This window comes from Protopterus annectens, chromosome 2.part1, assembly GCF_019279795.1.
Source record: "Protopterus annectens isolate FY-2018-M chromosome 2.part1, PAN1.0, whole genome shotgun sequence".
NCBI lineage: Eukaryota > Metazoa > Chordata > Ceratodontiformes > Protopteridae > Protopterus > Protopterus annectens.
In genome coordinates, this window is record NC_056729.1 from 1,793,291,080 (window position 1) to 1,793,307,410 (window position 16,331).

The window sequence follows — 16,331 nt, forward strand, 5'->3', positions numbered from 1 at the left end:
GGGGTTATAACCTCTTTTTTTCTGGAGGCAATGCCCTTACTTATGAGATGAGCAATATAAAGTGCCCTTTTTACCACTGTGGAAACATGGTGATCAAAGTTAAGTTTGCTGTTGACCTGTGTGCCCAGATCTCTCGCCACTGATTGTGTGCTTAGGGTATTGCTATTGTTGTGGCGGTTTACAGGAACATCACCCTTGCCAAAGGAGAGAATAAAGAGTAAGACCTTCTTGCAGGATGTTGACATCACTAAGAGTTTCAATGATCACTACCAGTTTCCAGTAATCAGAAAACTTTGCCAGCCATAGTCCTTTAGTTTTAGTCTGTACTTTGGATAAATAGATTCAGAACAGTAGAGGTACCAGAACCAATCTCTGAGGAACAACACTGATTATAGGACTGCTGCAGGTCTGAAGAAGTCCAACAAGTTTAAAAGACACGATCTCCCATTGACAGAGCCAAACTGGGTGGGGTCGAGCTTTTGGAGATTTCCTATATCTTTGTTAGTAAGTTCCATAATGATTCATTCCATAGCCTTGCAGATAAGGCTGGTCAGGCTAATGGGTCTATAGTTCCTGGGGTCTGTGGATGCACCCCCTTTGTGCAAAGTGATGACGATAGCTGTTTTCCATTCTGCTGGGATGAAGCCAGTGCTTAGGCTGTGATTGAAAAGCGTGCCCAATGGTGATGCTAATTCCTGTTTTACCCAATGTAGAACACAGTCTGGGATGTTGTTTTTGGCCTTGGAGAGGGCATTTAAGACCTGCTCCTGGGAGATACTAGGTAAGGGACAAGTTATAGGGATGCTTTAGGGTATATGTGGGGGGGGGGGGCAGGAGAGAGAAGTTTTCACTGAGCCTGTCATCCAGTGGGTTTGCTGTATCCACAGGTTCGGTATATAGTACCATTAACTACTAATTCAGTGCAAATTTGGGCCTTACCTTTGAGGTTGCAGATGTTATTAAAGAACACCTTGTGGTCATTCTTAGTTGGAGAAGCTAATATGGATTTGTAGTTAGCTTTGTAGGACTTCAGTAGTAGTCTTATTTACCTGTTTATGTTGAGGAGGGAGTGTTTTCAGTTTTGAGACCGTTCCTTCCTACTTTAAGACAACAATTTCTTTCTCCTGTTGTATAGCCTATTAATGGCAGTTGTCCACTGGGCATTTTTTTTCCTTGAAGATCTTATAGGTTCATAGGTTGGTACTAGGCTATCGGCCCTAGGGCCTATACAAGCCTAGCCAAAACAAGTCCCTGGATATTTCTTCCCACAATATTTACTTCTCTGGACCCCTGTCTAACAGGGCGACTGACATGATCCCCGGGGTGAATTTCCTATCTCCCGTCCAATCATCAAGGTTCCTTTTGAAGAGGGCCAAGGAGGTTCTCTGCTTGACCTGTATGGGCAGTCTATTCCAGAGTATGGAGAGTCTCTGGGTCATGAACCTATCCCTCCAGCATGTTTTGTTCATTGTGATGACAAGGTTTAGATCCCTGGAGTGTGTGGCTCTGAGGGATTGGGATTTCTTTCAGTGGAACATGTACAACAGCTCAGAGTTTGACATGGCCTTGTATGTTAAGCAGAGATCGCCTCTGAGTAGACGATATGACACAGAGTATAGCTGGAGTTTTTTTAGATGGTCAGCATATGGCATCTGCTTTAGGCCTGTGATTCATTTAGTGAGATATTTCTGTGGCCATTCCAGCTGTTGCAGATGTCTTGTGAGGTATATACCAAACGGGGCATTATACTCTATAATGTGTCTAATGAGGGATGAGTACAGTGGGACAATGACCTCCTTTTTTCTGGATGAAAAGCCTTTAGTGATGAGGTGTGCCACATTGAAGGATTTCCTGACTGTTGTGGGAATGTGGTTATCGAAAGTGAGACCACTGTCCACCTGTGTCCCTAAGTCTCTCATCACACTTTCAATGTTTAGTGTACTGCCACCTATGTGGTAATTCATGGGTACATGTTTTTTTCCAAAGGGGATAACTATACATTTCTTGGCATTAAGCTTGAGCCGATGGCTCTGGCACCAGGCATCTGTTTCTGTAAGGCCCTTTTGTAAAATATCCACATAATTTGGGGATTCAATAATGGCTCCCATTTTGCAGTCATCTGTGAACTTTGTTAGCCAGAGTCCTAGTTTTGGCCTGTACTTCAGAGAAGTAGATGCCAAACAAGAGTGGTCCCAGGACTGAACCCTGAGGTACTCCACTTGTCACTTGTCTGGAGCTGGATTTGGAGTCGGCTACTTTTACAGTCTGGGTTCTGTCAGTAAGCCAGATGGCAAACCATCGAGTGACATAGGAATTTATGCCCAGCTTAGTAAGTTTATCTATGATTCCAGAGTGGGGGATGATGTTGAAGGCCTTGGCGAGGTCCAGATAGGCTGTGTGGACCACCTTACCCTAGTCCACAGCTCTGGAGACTGATTCGAAGAAGTCAATCAGGTTCAAGAGACAAGATCGGCCCTTTACAAACCCAAACTGGGTGGGGTCCAGTGTTTGAAGGTTGCCAGTGTCTTTGTTTATAAGTTCCATGATAATGCGTTCCATGCCCTTGCAGATCAGGCTCATCAGACTGATGGGATGGTAGTTCCCGGGATCCAAGGTGGATCCCCCCTTGTGGAGTGGGATAACTGTAGCTGTGCGCCACTCAGTGGGCGTGAAGCCTGAGGTGAGGTTATGATTAAACATGACACTTAGGTGAGGTGCCAGTTCATTTTGTAGTTCATGTAGTACACAGCCTGGGATGTCATCTGGTCCCATGGATGCTGTATTCTTAGCTTTAGAGAGTGTGGTTTCTACCTGTGTGGCCGTGATTACCGGAATTTGGCAATCTTTTGGTATTGAGATGGGCCCTTTAGGGGGTGAGGGGGGTGAAGTTGGCACTAAATCGATCTGCCAGGATATTGGCAATATCCTTGGGATCAGTATATTTAATGCCATTCTGTTGAAGCTAAGAGCAGATCTGAGCATTGCCATTTAGATTCTTAACATAACTATAGAATGCCTTGTGGTTGTCTTTGGAATCTTTGGCAATTTTATTTTTGTAACTAGCTTTTGAGGATTTTATGAGGGATCACAACTTCTTACTAAGGCTGATGAGGGAATTTTTTTGTATCCTGGGATTTTCCTCTTTTCTGCAACAGTTTCTTCCTTCTGTTGTATAGTTTGATTATAGCAGGGGACCACCAGATTGGCTTCCTTTTTTTGGAGGAGAGCATCTTGGTTCTATTTGGGATGGCACGATTCATGCACAAGTGGATGTGCTTGTACAGTGCCTTATTGTAGGATTCTTTAGTCAAACTTTCAGATCCCGTCTGCATGGGTGTTATGAAGTTTGTCACTTCTGACTTCAGTAGCATGAAGTTGGCTTTAAATCACCCAGTATTAGGAGTGTTGGTTGGTTTGTGAAAAGTAAAGTATAGCCTGATTGCAGCAGGCTCTCTGGAGCCTTGTAAGTCTCAGTTACTGCACGGTGGTGGTTTGTCCTTGAACTTTGCCTAAAAAAGGCACTATAGGGGTGGCAAGAGCTTTAGCCAGTAACCTAAATCCCAGGGGTGACAGGTGCAGACCATCTCTGGCAAAGCATTGTGGTTTGTCGATCATGTCTTCCCAGGCAGACAGATACTGGATCCCCTTTGAATGACACCAGAAGCTTAGCTAATTGTTGAAGTCAATCATTTTGTCCTTACACTGTGGTATAATTCTGGGCGAAGGCAGGATGCTACTCAGGGCTAAGGTCATACCTGCCTTGGCCAGGTCAAACCTTCTTTGGTTCTGTCAGGTACGGCAGAGTCAATACAATTGTAAGGTGCTCATATAAAGCATTGGTGTATAACTTAGGGGTCTGTCCATCAGTGGAAGGAGGGCTATGAAGTTATTTATGCTGTCAAATACGAGGTTGTAAATGGCCTTGGAGAAGTTTTTAAGTTTAGTTGTTGATAAGGGGGTCTTGTGTTATAGTGACTTCTAGGGAGACTGATTTGTGGTCAGATCTCACCAGGGCTGACCACACACTGGGGATGGTGAGTGGTCTCCATGTTGGTGAACATCAGATCCAAGATGTTTGAGCCCTTGTGGGGGGGAGGTCAACCAGCTGGTCCAGGGCAGTGGAATTAACGAAGTCTAGAATTAATGAAGTCCAGAGAACTTTGGGCAAATGAATTAGAACACATATAATTTACCCAGTCAATGGATGGGTAATTAAAGTCACCCCAAACCAGGGTGCTTGGTTTTATCTTGATTGACTCAAGTGGATCCATGTAGGCTGAGTGGATGTCCTGATTCATGGAGGGGGTCTTATAGCTGGCAATGATCTGAAGAGGGTTCTTACCTACAGTGAATTGCACCTGAAGCAATTAAAGTTAATTGTGCTGTTTAAACAATCTAGAGGTCTATTTATCTTTAATGAATATTGATACACTACCTCCTTTACTTCTCATGCCTTCAGTTTGTGGTCTGAACGTGTGGAAGGAAATGTAACCTGGTATAGCTGGGGTGCTCTCCAAAGCCTTAAACCAGTTTTCAGTGACTGCACAAATATCAGCATCTTCCAAAGTGAGGACTGCTTCCAGTGAGTGCAGTTTCTGGTTTAGACTCCTACTTTAGCAGCATAACATTGAGGTTGTTTTTAGATGGTATTTTTACACTGGGAATTTTCTTCTTGTGACATTGCCTAAAAAAGGCACTATGGGGGTGGCAAGAACCTTAGCCAGTAACTGAAATCCCAGTGGTGACAGATGAAGACCATCTCTGGCAAAGCACTGAGGTTTGTTGACCATGTCATCCCAGGCTGACAGATACTGCATCCCCTTGGAATGACACAACAAACTAATCAAATTGTTGAAGTCAATCATTTTTTGTTTGTATTGCAGTATTATCCTAGGTGAGGGTAAAATGCTGTTTAAGGCTAGGGACATACCTGCATAAGACACATAATCAGAGAGCTCAGTCATGTCTCTCTTCATATAGTCAAGTGAGGTACATCTGAAGTTGTTCACACCGACATGGACTGTGACAGAGTCATAATAGTGCCTGCTGTTGACAGATTTGAGTACACATGTGATGTGGTGGATCCTGGCACCTGACAGACAGCTGACTGTGACTTTTCCCCTATCTAGCCTGGTGAGAGAGACATCTGTGTGCCTCACAATTGAGTCTCCTATTGTTAAGATGTTTGTTTTTATGTTATGCCTTAGGGGCTTGACCGGTGAGACAACAGTGTGTGATATAGTATATGTACTATGTTCTGCAGAGGATGTATTATGTGAATCATGCTTGTATTTCTGTTTGGGAGGTCCATGAAGTTTAGTTAAGCTTCTGGTAAGGATGTCCGCATGTGTAGGTTTATGTGTTGTTGGTTTGGTAGGTGCAGGAGGTGAGGTGTGCATGCTAACAACCTGCTTAGTATCAGATGATCTGACTGGTGAGGGAGACAGCCTGGATTCTAGCTTCTTGATATGGATGGATCTTTCACATAATGAATTTGTGTGGACTAGAAGAAGTGAGTTGTCAGTGTACAAGAGGCAATTGTTATATTGTCTCAGGATGCCCATGTTGACCAGCCTGGCTGGAGAAACTGTGGGAAATTGTCCAGACATAATGCTAAGTAAGTTGATTTGGTCAGTAAACATTGAGAGGACAGGAAGGACCAAGTAAAGTGGAGGACAGGAGAAGTGGACAAAAAATATGAAGGGCTAGCGGGTAGGATCTTTGTTGGTACCTCAGGAACTTTGCTGAATGCATCACTTGTTAGTGAGGGACACTCTTGAGAACTCACCAATGGAGTACCAGCAGAGTACTAAGGGAAAATTTGCAGGCAGAAGTGTTTGTGTCTGTAACCGCCAATTTTGCCCACCACTGCTCAGCAGTGTGCGATGGGCAAACAAGTGCAAACCCGCGCAAGCAAGGTACTTATGTAGCAAACTGATTTAAACAAATTAACCAATGAAAAAGCTCAAAACTGAGACCTGTTCTTGCAGCCTTTAATAAGATGAGTTCTAACTGCACACTTCTGCCACTAGGGTGCAGTCTGGTTTAGTTCTCAGATTATACAAACAGAACTCGATTCAGCAGGTCTGAATCTAGACTATGCTACAGCAAACAAAGTGCAACAATTTCAGAATTTGCAGCAGTACAGATGATATCCTGATGAACATTTTAAATATTTGGATACAATGACCTTTAGCTAGATTTAATCTTTATTTGTTAGCAAATCGTTAATGCAGTAGCAGGTTGCAACACTTGAGATAGTTCTTTTAAATGTCTTATTGACATGCTGAAAAAGTTAAAGCAGAGCCTAAGCAAAACCAAGGCATTTACAATATTAATAGGTACAGTGCAGTCTTTTTCCGGAATAGGAATTCTCTGGTCATCATTAATCATGCAAAGGCATATTTGAGTCCCAAACTGCATGGTTTTGGTTTTCCTTCAATCTACCCACAGCCTGAAACTGCTGGGAAGGTTACAGAGCTGAGCCAGGTTGTCATGTAGCTTTGAAGCTGCTATTGATATAGTTGAAACCCAGATAACCATAGAGAGCATGGACAGGTTTCAGTTCAGTAGATGGAGCCATTCACTTGCATCCAGTATTTCAGTATGAATTATTTGAAATAGCTTGTACTCAATATTACCAGCAAGCCAAAAGAAAAAGTGTTTCATGCAGGGGGCAAGGCCTTGTATCTCTACCCTTTAAGTATACTGCCTATGTATTTCAGTTTCTACCACTTAAATAAAAAGATGAACATTCAGTTGGAAGCACCTCAGTGACAAGTGGCTATTACACAAGTGCGTGAAAGACAACCTAACACAGTAAAGTAATTTATTTACCTGAACGATTTACCTGAGAGATCTGTTTTCTAGGTGTATTAAGGAAGCATTTAAAGAAAAAGGGGCCCCAGAACTAGTCCTTTCCTTTTCGTATTAGGTGAGGGAAAATACCTATTACTCACTGGTAATGCTAAAGAAAGGAAGATTTGTGCAGATAATTACTAAATATGTATAATATGAAGAACATTTAATCATATACTGAAAGTTCTATGAAAAGTGATGAGTTTTTTATAGAGTCAAATGCCTTAGTTAAGTTTGCAAACACTGCTCTTTGAGCTTAGCATCCTTCACTGCACTGTGGTTGGTAAATGCTAGGAGGGCAGTAGGAGTGATTTGAGCTTTCCTAAAAGATCAACTGCAAATATTTTTTAACATTGCTGTTTATTATAATTATGTCCTGATTTTGTAAAGTGGGCTTCCTTATTCTAAACTGTGCAGTTTGTTTACTTTATTAACTTCAGTAGACTTAGGTTTATTAAGTTTAATAAACTGGTGTTTCTGTTTACTGTTTGTTGAGCAACTGTCCAATTACTTCCCAATTCCACGTCTTCTGATGATGCATTAGAGGGGAAAAACAGTTCTGTAGTGAGTTGGCATGTCTTCTGTAGTCTGCAGCAGGTTTTATTATAATGTAACCAGAAAGCTGCACAGTCAGTCACTCAGTCAGGCAATAAATAAAAAAATAAATACACCTGTACTGAAGTGAAAGATAACAAAAATAATAAGGAACTTGATACTATTTTTAGTAAGATGAATATGACTTGGCAAACAGTCTAATAAAACAGATATAAAGTTAATAAATCATTATCTACCAGTGGACTGATTACTTTTAGGGAGAAAACTATAGATGTTTGAACTGCATACATTCTGGACTTGTCCAGAATGTCAGTTACAGGAAAAAATAGAAAGAAAGGAGGAAACAAAAGAAAAGGAAACCATAGAGGCACATTTTACCAGCTTTGAAAGTTTGCAAAAACACTTAGCACTGTTGAACAGAAAGCAGCATACCTCTCAACTTCTTTAATTAGGAATTCTCTATAAATTCAAAAGTACTAGGATGGCAAATAATAAAACCAGGGACCTCTTATTTAGTATAGGCCTTTTCAGAATGGGTGTTGTTGAGTAGAGGAATTACATTTTCAGATTGTTCACATTTCTGATAAAGTTCCAGTGTGAAGTGTGGAATTTATAACATGCCAGTAAAGGTCAGAAATAATGTGTTGCAGACACAAATAAATTCACTGTTAAACGTCATCAATACCAGCTTGTCTGTAACTTAGAACATCACAGAGCCATTTATTAATATTACAAATAGAAACTCTTGTAAAACTGATGTCAACTGCCATATCAGAAATACTGCCCTGCTCTTTTTGTTCCAGAAGATTATGTAATGTGTTTAGAAAATTCACCAAATGTATTAGCCATTTTGTGGTGCAGAAACTATTATTCTGTTAATATCTCTCTCAACCTGTTAGAGCAAAAAATCTGGACAAAGACATAAATAAAAGTGGGACAGAAGCCCAAAAATAGGACAATCTTTAAACATTGCTCTTACAAACTTAGAAAGTTGATAGAATAACAAGTTTTGCATTGGCATGAATTTTCTGAAGGGTATGGTCTGAAGCTCAAACATCTGTTATTATTTTCTATCTTTAGTTTTTAATGATTTGTCACTAATTTACCAGAAAACCCCAGTTTTATGAAAAAACAGACCAAATATGTAAGGCAAAAATCTGGACATTGTGCAAAAATCTGTACAGTTGAGAGGTATGCGGAGGTAATCTTGTGCTAACCCTGCCTGCTGAACTATTACTTGATCTGGGCCTAACAGAGTCACAAGAACGTCTCAAACAACATCAAGGAACTCCACAAATGTAATAAAATACAAAAACTTAAAACAAACAGCTCAAAAGCTTTCACACTTTGTACTTCATCAGGTTTAAGGATGATAACAGAAATTTAATCATTTAAATAAATTCATGCAGTTATATCATCCAACTAGTTTACATAATGAATATCTCAAAGATAAACACTAAATCAGTATCTATAAAACCTAATAATAACCACTTCAACAAACGCACCTTTAAAACTAGCTTTAAGCTACAAATGTCATTTAAACCAGGTGCTTGTTAAGATATCAACATGTCCATTCATTTATCCTCACAAAATTGTTCTATGTGGGGAAAAAAACTCTTCTTGCATTGGTTTCTAATAACATAATAGTCCTGGAAATCACTTGGTTCCTTCATGTACTTGTACATTTTCCAGGCTTATTTGTAATTGAAAATGCATGCATTTAATGAGTAGATTACTAGCATCCAAGATTTGTTTGGTTTTATAAGGATAGTGTTTATCCTGCAGAGGAAGCAGTGTGTTGAAAAGAACGTGCAAGGCTGTTTCACAATCTGACTGAGAGGTTACGGAGGACAAGGCTGTGGCTTCTAGTTCATTCAATAGTCGGGAAAGACAAAATTCTTTGAAAACCATACATCTTAAGATGGTACTAGGATTTATCAGGTAAGATAAGAAAAGGGAAATGCATAGAAACACTGCTGTGGTGACAGAAGATAGATGGATTTCTAGATATAGCTGAGTAACCAACACTTATGACTGTAGATACAGATCTAAACAAGCAAAGAATGTTTACCAGATGAAGTATGTGGAGTAGTGGATGGACAGACTGACTATAATACAATACTTGATAAAAGTTTGCATGCTAATAAAATAAACTGATAAAATTTATCTGTATTACTTAATTTAGAAGTATTATTCCCATTTGCATTATAACGCCCGTGTTTCAGTAGTCCTATTCCTTTTTCATTTAGCAGGTTGTAGTAACATTTGTTACTCAGCTTCATAAACTCAGTGTAAACTTAGTGTGGTTGGTCTGATTATATGTGTATTGTGTCCAAAAGTAAATGTAATATGATATAATCGTTATGACTTCTGTTTTCAACATATGGCCTTTTAGGCTGTGGCTTATGTTGAAAGTGGAAATGGTTCATTTTGGTCAGTCTGTTTAAATAGTTATTCCATCTTATCTGTTACATAATTTCTGATCCCACTTTCTGTTAGTTTCAATTGTAGATATTTTCTGAAACGTGTTGCAACACTTCCCATTCACTGTTGGCGCGTGACAAAACCTAGGCAACAAGGAAGAGAAGCGAATGAACAAAGCAATTACAGCAGAAGAGACAACGGATACATTTCTTCCAAAAGACAAAGACAGAAAAGTGAAAATGCCTCTTACACAAAGAGCAAATCAGCACATTTCAACCGAAAGCACAGGATACATGGCTAATGTTCGACATAAATATGTTGCCTATATCATAGCCCTTAGGCCTTTGGGCTTAGTTCCATCTCTAACTGCTACAGCAGTAGGAACTGCATTGGCCTACCAGGTGGACACAACTGTTGATGTCTTCATCTTAACTCTCTGCACTGTCATTGCAGTAGCTATGCATGGTGGCTCTAACTTGGTCAATACATATTATGATTTTCTCAATGGGATTGATGATAAAAATACTTATGACAAAACAATTGTAGACAGAATTCTTGAGCCACAGGATGTGATCAGATATGGATCTTTTCTGTACATCCTGAGCTGCTTGTGCTGTATAGGTTTATGTCTGTTGTCTCCACTCCGACTGGAATACTTGGCTTTAATGCACTTTTGTTCTGTCTTCATTTCATTTCATTACACTGGAGGTAAGTTTGATTAGCACTTTCATGTTTTTTTTTTCACAACAGAATCATAGATAAAACTTTGCTGTATGTGTGTGTGTGTGTGTGTGTGTGTGTGTGTGTGTGTGTGTTTGAATGAATATTTCCGATTCCAAAATAGTACTGCAGGTATGAGCAACATCAGGATTAATTAGAACCTTAAGTAACATATTGCAGGAAACTGCATACAGATATTTATTTATCGCTCTGACTTCACATGTTTATCATAGGTTCATAGGTTGGTACTAGGTTATCGGCCCTAGGGCCTATACAAGCCTAGCCAAACAATTCCCCAGATATTTCTTCCCACAATATTTACTTCCCTGGACCCCTGTCTACCAGGGTGACTGACGTAATCCCCAGGGTGAATTTCTTATTTCCCATCCAGTTGTCAAGGTTCCTTTTGAAGAGGGCCAAGGAGGCACTCTGCATGACATGTATGGGCAGTCTATTCCAGAGTATGCGGAGTCTCTGGGTCAGGAACCTATCCCTCCAGCATATTTTGTTCATTGTGATGACAAGGTTTAGATCCCTGGAGTGTGTGGCTCTGAGGGATTGGGATTTCTTTAAGTGGAGCATGTCCAACAGCTCAGGATTTGACATGGCCTTGTATGTTAAGCAGAGATCGACTCTGAGTAGACGATATGCCACAGAGTATAGCTGGAGTTTTTTTAGACAGTCAAAATAGGGCATCTGCTTTAGGCCTGTGATTCTTTTAGTACGGTATTTCTGCAGCCTTTCCAGCTGTTGCAGATGTCTTGTGATGTACACACCAAACAGGGCATTGTACTCTATAATGGGTCTAATGAGGGATGAGTACAGTGAGACAATGACCTCCTTTTTTCTGGATGAAAAGTCCTTAGTGATGAGGTGTGCCACATAGAAGGATTTCCTGACTGTTGTGGTGATGTGGTTATCGAAGGTGAGACCACTGTCCACCTGTGTCCCTAAGTCTCTCATCACACTTTCGGTGTTTAGTGTACTGCCACCTATCATGTATGCATGTTTTTTCCCAAAGGGGATAAGTATACATTTCTTGGCATTAAGCTTGAGCCCATGGCTCTGGCACATAGCATCTGTTTCTGTAAGGCCCTTTTGTAGAATATCCACATCACTTGGGGATTCAGTAATGGCTCCCAGTTTGCAGTCATCTGTAAACTTTGTTAGCCAGAGTCCCTTAGTGTTGGCCTGTACTTGAGAGAAGTAGATGCCAAACAAGAGCAATCCCAGGACTGAACCCTGAGGTACTCCACTTGTCACTTGTCTGGAGATAGATTTGGAGTCGGCTACTTTTACAGTCTAGGTTCTGTCAGTAAGCCAGTTGGCAACCCACCGAGTGACGTAGGGATTTATGCCCAGCTTAGTACGTTTTTCTATGATTCCAGAGTGGGGGATGGTGTCGAAGGCCTTGGCAAGGTCCAGATAGGCTGTGTGGACCGCCTTACCCTCGTCCACAACTCTGGAGACTTATTTGAAGAAGTCAATCAGGTTCAGGAGACAAGATTGGTCTTTCACGAATCCAAACTGGGTGGGGTCCAGTGTTTGAAGGTTGCCCAATGTCTTTGTTTATAAGTTCCATGATAATATGTTCCATGCCCTTGCAGATCAGGCTCATCAGACTGATGGGATGCCAGTTCCCGGTATCCAAGGTGGATCCCCCCTTGTGGAGTGGGATAACTGTAGATGTGCACCACTCAGTGGGCACGCAACCTGAGGTGAAGCTATGATTAAACATGACACTTAGGTGAGGTGCCAGTTCATTTTGTAGTTCATGTAGTATACAGCCCGGGATATCATCTGGTCCCATGGGTGCTGTATTCTTAGCTTTGGAGAGTGCAGTTTCTACCTGTGTGGCCGTGATTACCGGAATTTGGCAATCTTTTGGTATTGAGATGGGCCCTTTAGGGGGTGAGATGGGGGTGAAGTTGGCACTAAATCGATCTGCCAGGATACTGGCAATATCCTTGGGATCAGTATATTTGATGCCATTCTTTTGTAGCTCAGAGCAGATCTGAGCATTGCCATTTAGATTCTTGACATAACTATAGAATGCCTTGTGGCATCATATCACTTCATACATTACTTATTTAAAACCATATTAGTCTTATAACTGTGAAATCATGCAGCATATTTATATATTTCTTAAATATTGCAATAAGCAAAGTAGTGTCTGTCTTTTTAAGGCTGTTACAACTATACCAACTACTTGTGGAAGAAAAGCAGTGCAAATTTAGTCATCAAAATTGTTGTGGCAAGGGGTGGAGGTTGTACCCACTATCTTCATCTTCCAAAGCTGGTGACCCCCTTTGTAAAATACTTAGGGAAACGAGCACTTAAATATATTTGAATTTTCATCTGACTTTTTTTGCTGACGGTTGGCTCAGACTTAGTAAAATGGTCTAAGAATGTCCTTCAGGTAGTTATTAAACCAGTTTGACTGGCCCAGTAACAAGACCCAATATGTTCAATATTCTGAGTTGCCAGTAATGATTGATTGACTCAGATGCCCTTTTTAAGTCTAGAAAATGTCATGTGCTACTAGATTCATTTTCATATTACTGACGACTGCATTTGTCACACAGTAAGTAGCATTTAGGATGTTGAACCCACATTTCTGAATGTGCAATACTAACAGTTCTTTATGTTCTATTAGTTGTTTATAGGTAAGTTTCTTGATTATTTTTAACAGTAGCCTATGATTTATGATAAAGGCCTACATACAGATATACTGGTAATCATGAAAAGGACTTTAGACACTTGCCATCTGCAACTATCAAAAGTCCTTTTCAGGACTACTAACATATCTTTGTTTAAGTCTTTACATTCTTCATTTCCAATTATTTGGGGTGGCTTGGGATACGGATTCCACAAGCGAAGGGTACTAGTATCCTCTAAGATTAATGATAGATGTGTAGTCTAAGGCTATTTAAGAAGCCGTTTCTTTGGAGAGTGGGATCTTGTGCCATGTTCTCCCACAAGTATCTTTTGTTGATATGGTAGCAGTCCTGATGTTCCTTCTAATATCTAGAAATTATTGGTAGTGGGCCATATTTATTTATTTATTTATTTATTTATTTATTATTTATTTATTTATTTGACATTTGTTGACTGGGTTAGCCCACCTCACCTTGCACCCTTTTTCAGTGGAGGCTCAGGGAGAAAAGCTCCACAGTACAAATTATAAAAGAAATTCAAAGTTTAGATTTTGCAAGTAAAAAATTCACAGTACAGCTTTTGAAAGTACAGTAAAAAGTATATACAAAAATTAAAACAGGTGGACAATAGTAAAGCAAGTTAAAGAACTGTGCAAGTGGGGCAGACTAATTAGAAGTGAGTATTGAGAAGGTCAGTAAAAACAAAGCGGCAAATAGCAGAAGAAACAGTATTGAAGGTCTAGTGTTAGATTCATAGAAATAAGTTTGACAAGCAACTGTGTGAGGAGGGATAAGAGAGATAGATACAAGACAGAGAGAAAATTAGTATCATAATTCAGGGGACAGGAATTTGGGGGGTATAGGGAGCAGTCATTGATTATAGTTGCAATACACAGAAAATTAGAATATCTATGGCAAAGGAAAATGGGGGGGGGTGTTAGTGAAGAGGGAAGGGAAGATTTAGGTGGGGTGATTGCATTTACATTTCCAAGTGCTGATTAGGTGATTTCTGAGAGTTGTCTTGAATTCATTTGCATGGGTGTTATTTCTTTGGGACACGGGAAGCGTATTCCATACTAGAGAAGGATGGTAGCTATAGAGGTTTTGTCCTAGTGATTTTTTTGGGGTTTATAAATCTGTAAGAGACTGAGCTTCTGAGGGAGTGTAGTGGGTTACAGAGTGAGACAAGAGAGGATATGCTAGGGCAGGAGGATGGCTTGTTTAGGATAGAGTGGATGATAAGAAGTTGAATAAGTAAGAGTTGGTTAGGAAACTCTAACCAAGTGAGTGTTTGTAGAGCAAGACAGTGGTATGATTTTGGTGGCATGTTACCTGCAAATCTAGCTATTTTGTTATATGTGATTTTGATTTTGGAAAGCAGAAGGACTGTAAGTTAGTAAGGATTTGAGAGCAGTAGAAGAGGTTAGGGAGAAGATAAGCCTGGGTAAGTGAGATTCTGGAGTTGGGGTGAGGAATCTTTGGTTTCTACAGAGTAGGCCAAGTTTTTGGTGGGTTTTCTTTATACAGTGGTGTACACTGAGGATGAATTTAATTTGGCCATCAATGATAACTCCAAGGAGCTTTGTGTGGGGTTCAGTTTAGATAGTGATGTTATTACGGAAAGAGATGGTGAAAGAGGACTTATGATGGTTGAGAGATTTGGGTAGGAATAGGAGGAGTTTTGTCTTTTTAGGGTTCAGTATGAATTATTTGTAAGTAAGTCAAGATTCAATGAGGTTAAAAGAGGTTTGAGTTAGGGTGAACAGGTCAGAAGGGTTATCTGCAGTGATGGTAATGATAGTGGAGTCATCCACATACTGTATGAGGGATGACTGAGGACTGGAGCTTTTTAGTAAAAATGTTAAATAGAAGGGGACCTAGAATAGAGCCTTGTGGGACTCACATTTTTATGGGGAGAAAGGAAGATTGAGTAGAGAGCCATTTGACAGATTGTTGTCTGTTAGAGAGATAGCTTGCAAACCAAGAGATCGTTGTGGGGCAGAAGATTAGTTTAGCCAGTTTGGAGAGGAGGATTGGGTAGGAGACAGTGTCAAAGGCTTAGGAGAGATCTAAGAAGAGGCAGGATACTAGCTTATTATTGTTTCTGGCTAGGGAGATGGAGTTAGTAAAGGAGATGAGAGCAGTAGTAGTGCTGTGGTGGGGGCAGATGGCATGCTGGGTAGGGGTGATGAGGTTTGGTCGAGTGAGATAAGACAGAATTTGTTTGTGCACACAGTGCTCCAGAATTTTGGACAGGGGAGAGAGTATGGCCATAGAGCGATAGTTAGATGTTGAACAGAGTTTCCACCTTTGTGGATAGGTGTGGTGTGGAATTTCTTTCAAAGAGTTGGGACAGTGGATTTACAGACTGAGTGTTTAATGAGGATGGAGACTGGGTATGCTATGCAGCTGGCAGCAGCCTTTAGGAAGAGAGATGGCAGGTTATTTGCTGATGGAGAATGTATTTTAAGTTTGGGAGGTTTTTACTATAGCTAGTGGGGATAGGATTAAGAGATAAATGGCAATTTGTGGTGGGGGTGGTGGGAGGTTAGTGATTGGCTGGGTTGGAAGTTGGCATAAGTTTGCTAATAGGTTCATAGGTTCATAGGTAGGTACTAGGCTATCTGCCCAAAGGCATTTATAAACCTAGCCAGAGTGTATCGGCTTTTGCTGCCCCATTGATTAATTAACTGATCCTCTGTCAAGCAGAGCCAATGAAGTGATCCCAGGGGTGTATTTTCTGTTCCCCATCCACTCACCAAGGTTTCTCTTGAAGAGTGTTAGTGAGGGCCTCTGCCTAATGTAGTTTGGAATTTTGTTCCAAAGCATGCGGAGTCTCTGTGACTGGAATCTCTCCCTCCAGCATGTTCTATTTATTGTTGTGGTGAGGTTTAGCTCACTAGAGTGCGTGGCTCGCAGTGACTTGGATTTCTTTAGGTGGAGCATGTCCATTAATTCTGAGTTGGACATGGCTTTGTAAGTCAGGCAGAGATCACCTCTGAGTAAACGATATGCCACTGAGTACAGCTGGAATATTTTCAGTCGGGCTGCATAAGACATATGTTTGAGGATAGTAATCCTCTTGTTGAGATACTTTTGTGGTCTTTCCAGCTGTTG

General features: G+C 40.6%; 1 protein-coding gene across 1 annotated transcript in view; it reads left to right on the top strand.

The window, feature by feature from the left end:
- The first annotated feature begins 10,004 nt into the window (after positions 1-10,004).
- LOC122795036 (ubiA prenyltransferase domain-containing protein 1-like) overlaps positions 10,005-16,331 on the top strand; it is a 49,586-nt gene continuing 43,259 nt past the window's right edge. Inside the window, exon 1 of the mRNA XM_044063617.1 lies at positions 10,005-10,545. Within this exon, the coding sequence (XP_043919552.1) occupies positions 10,005-10,545 (541 nt within the window). The remainder of the gene's footprint in view (positions 10,546-16,331) is intronic.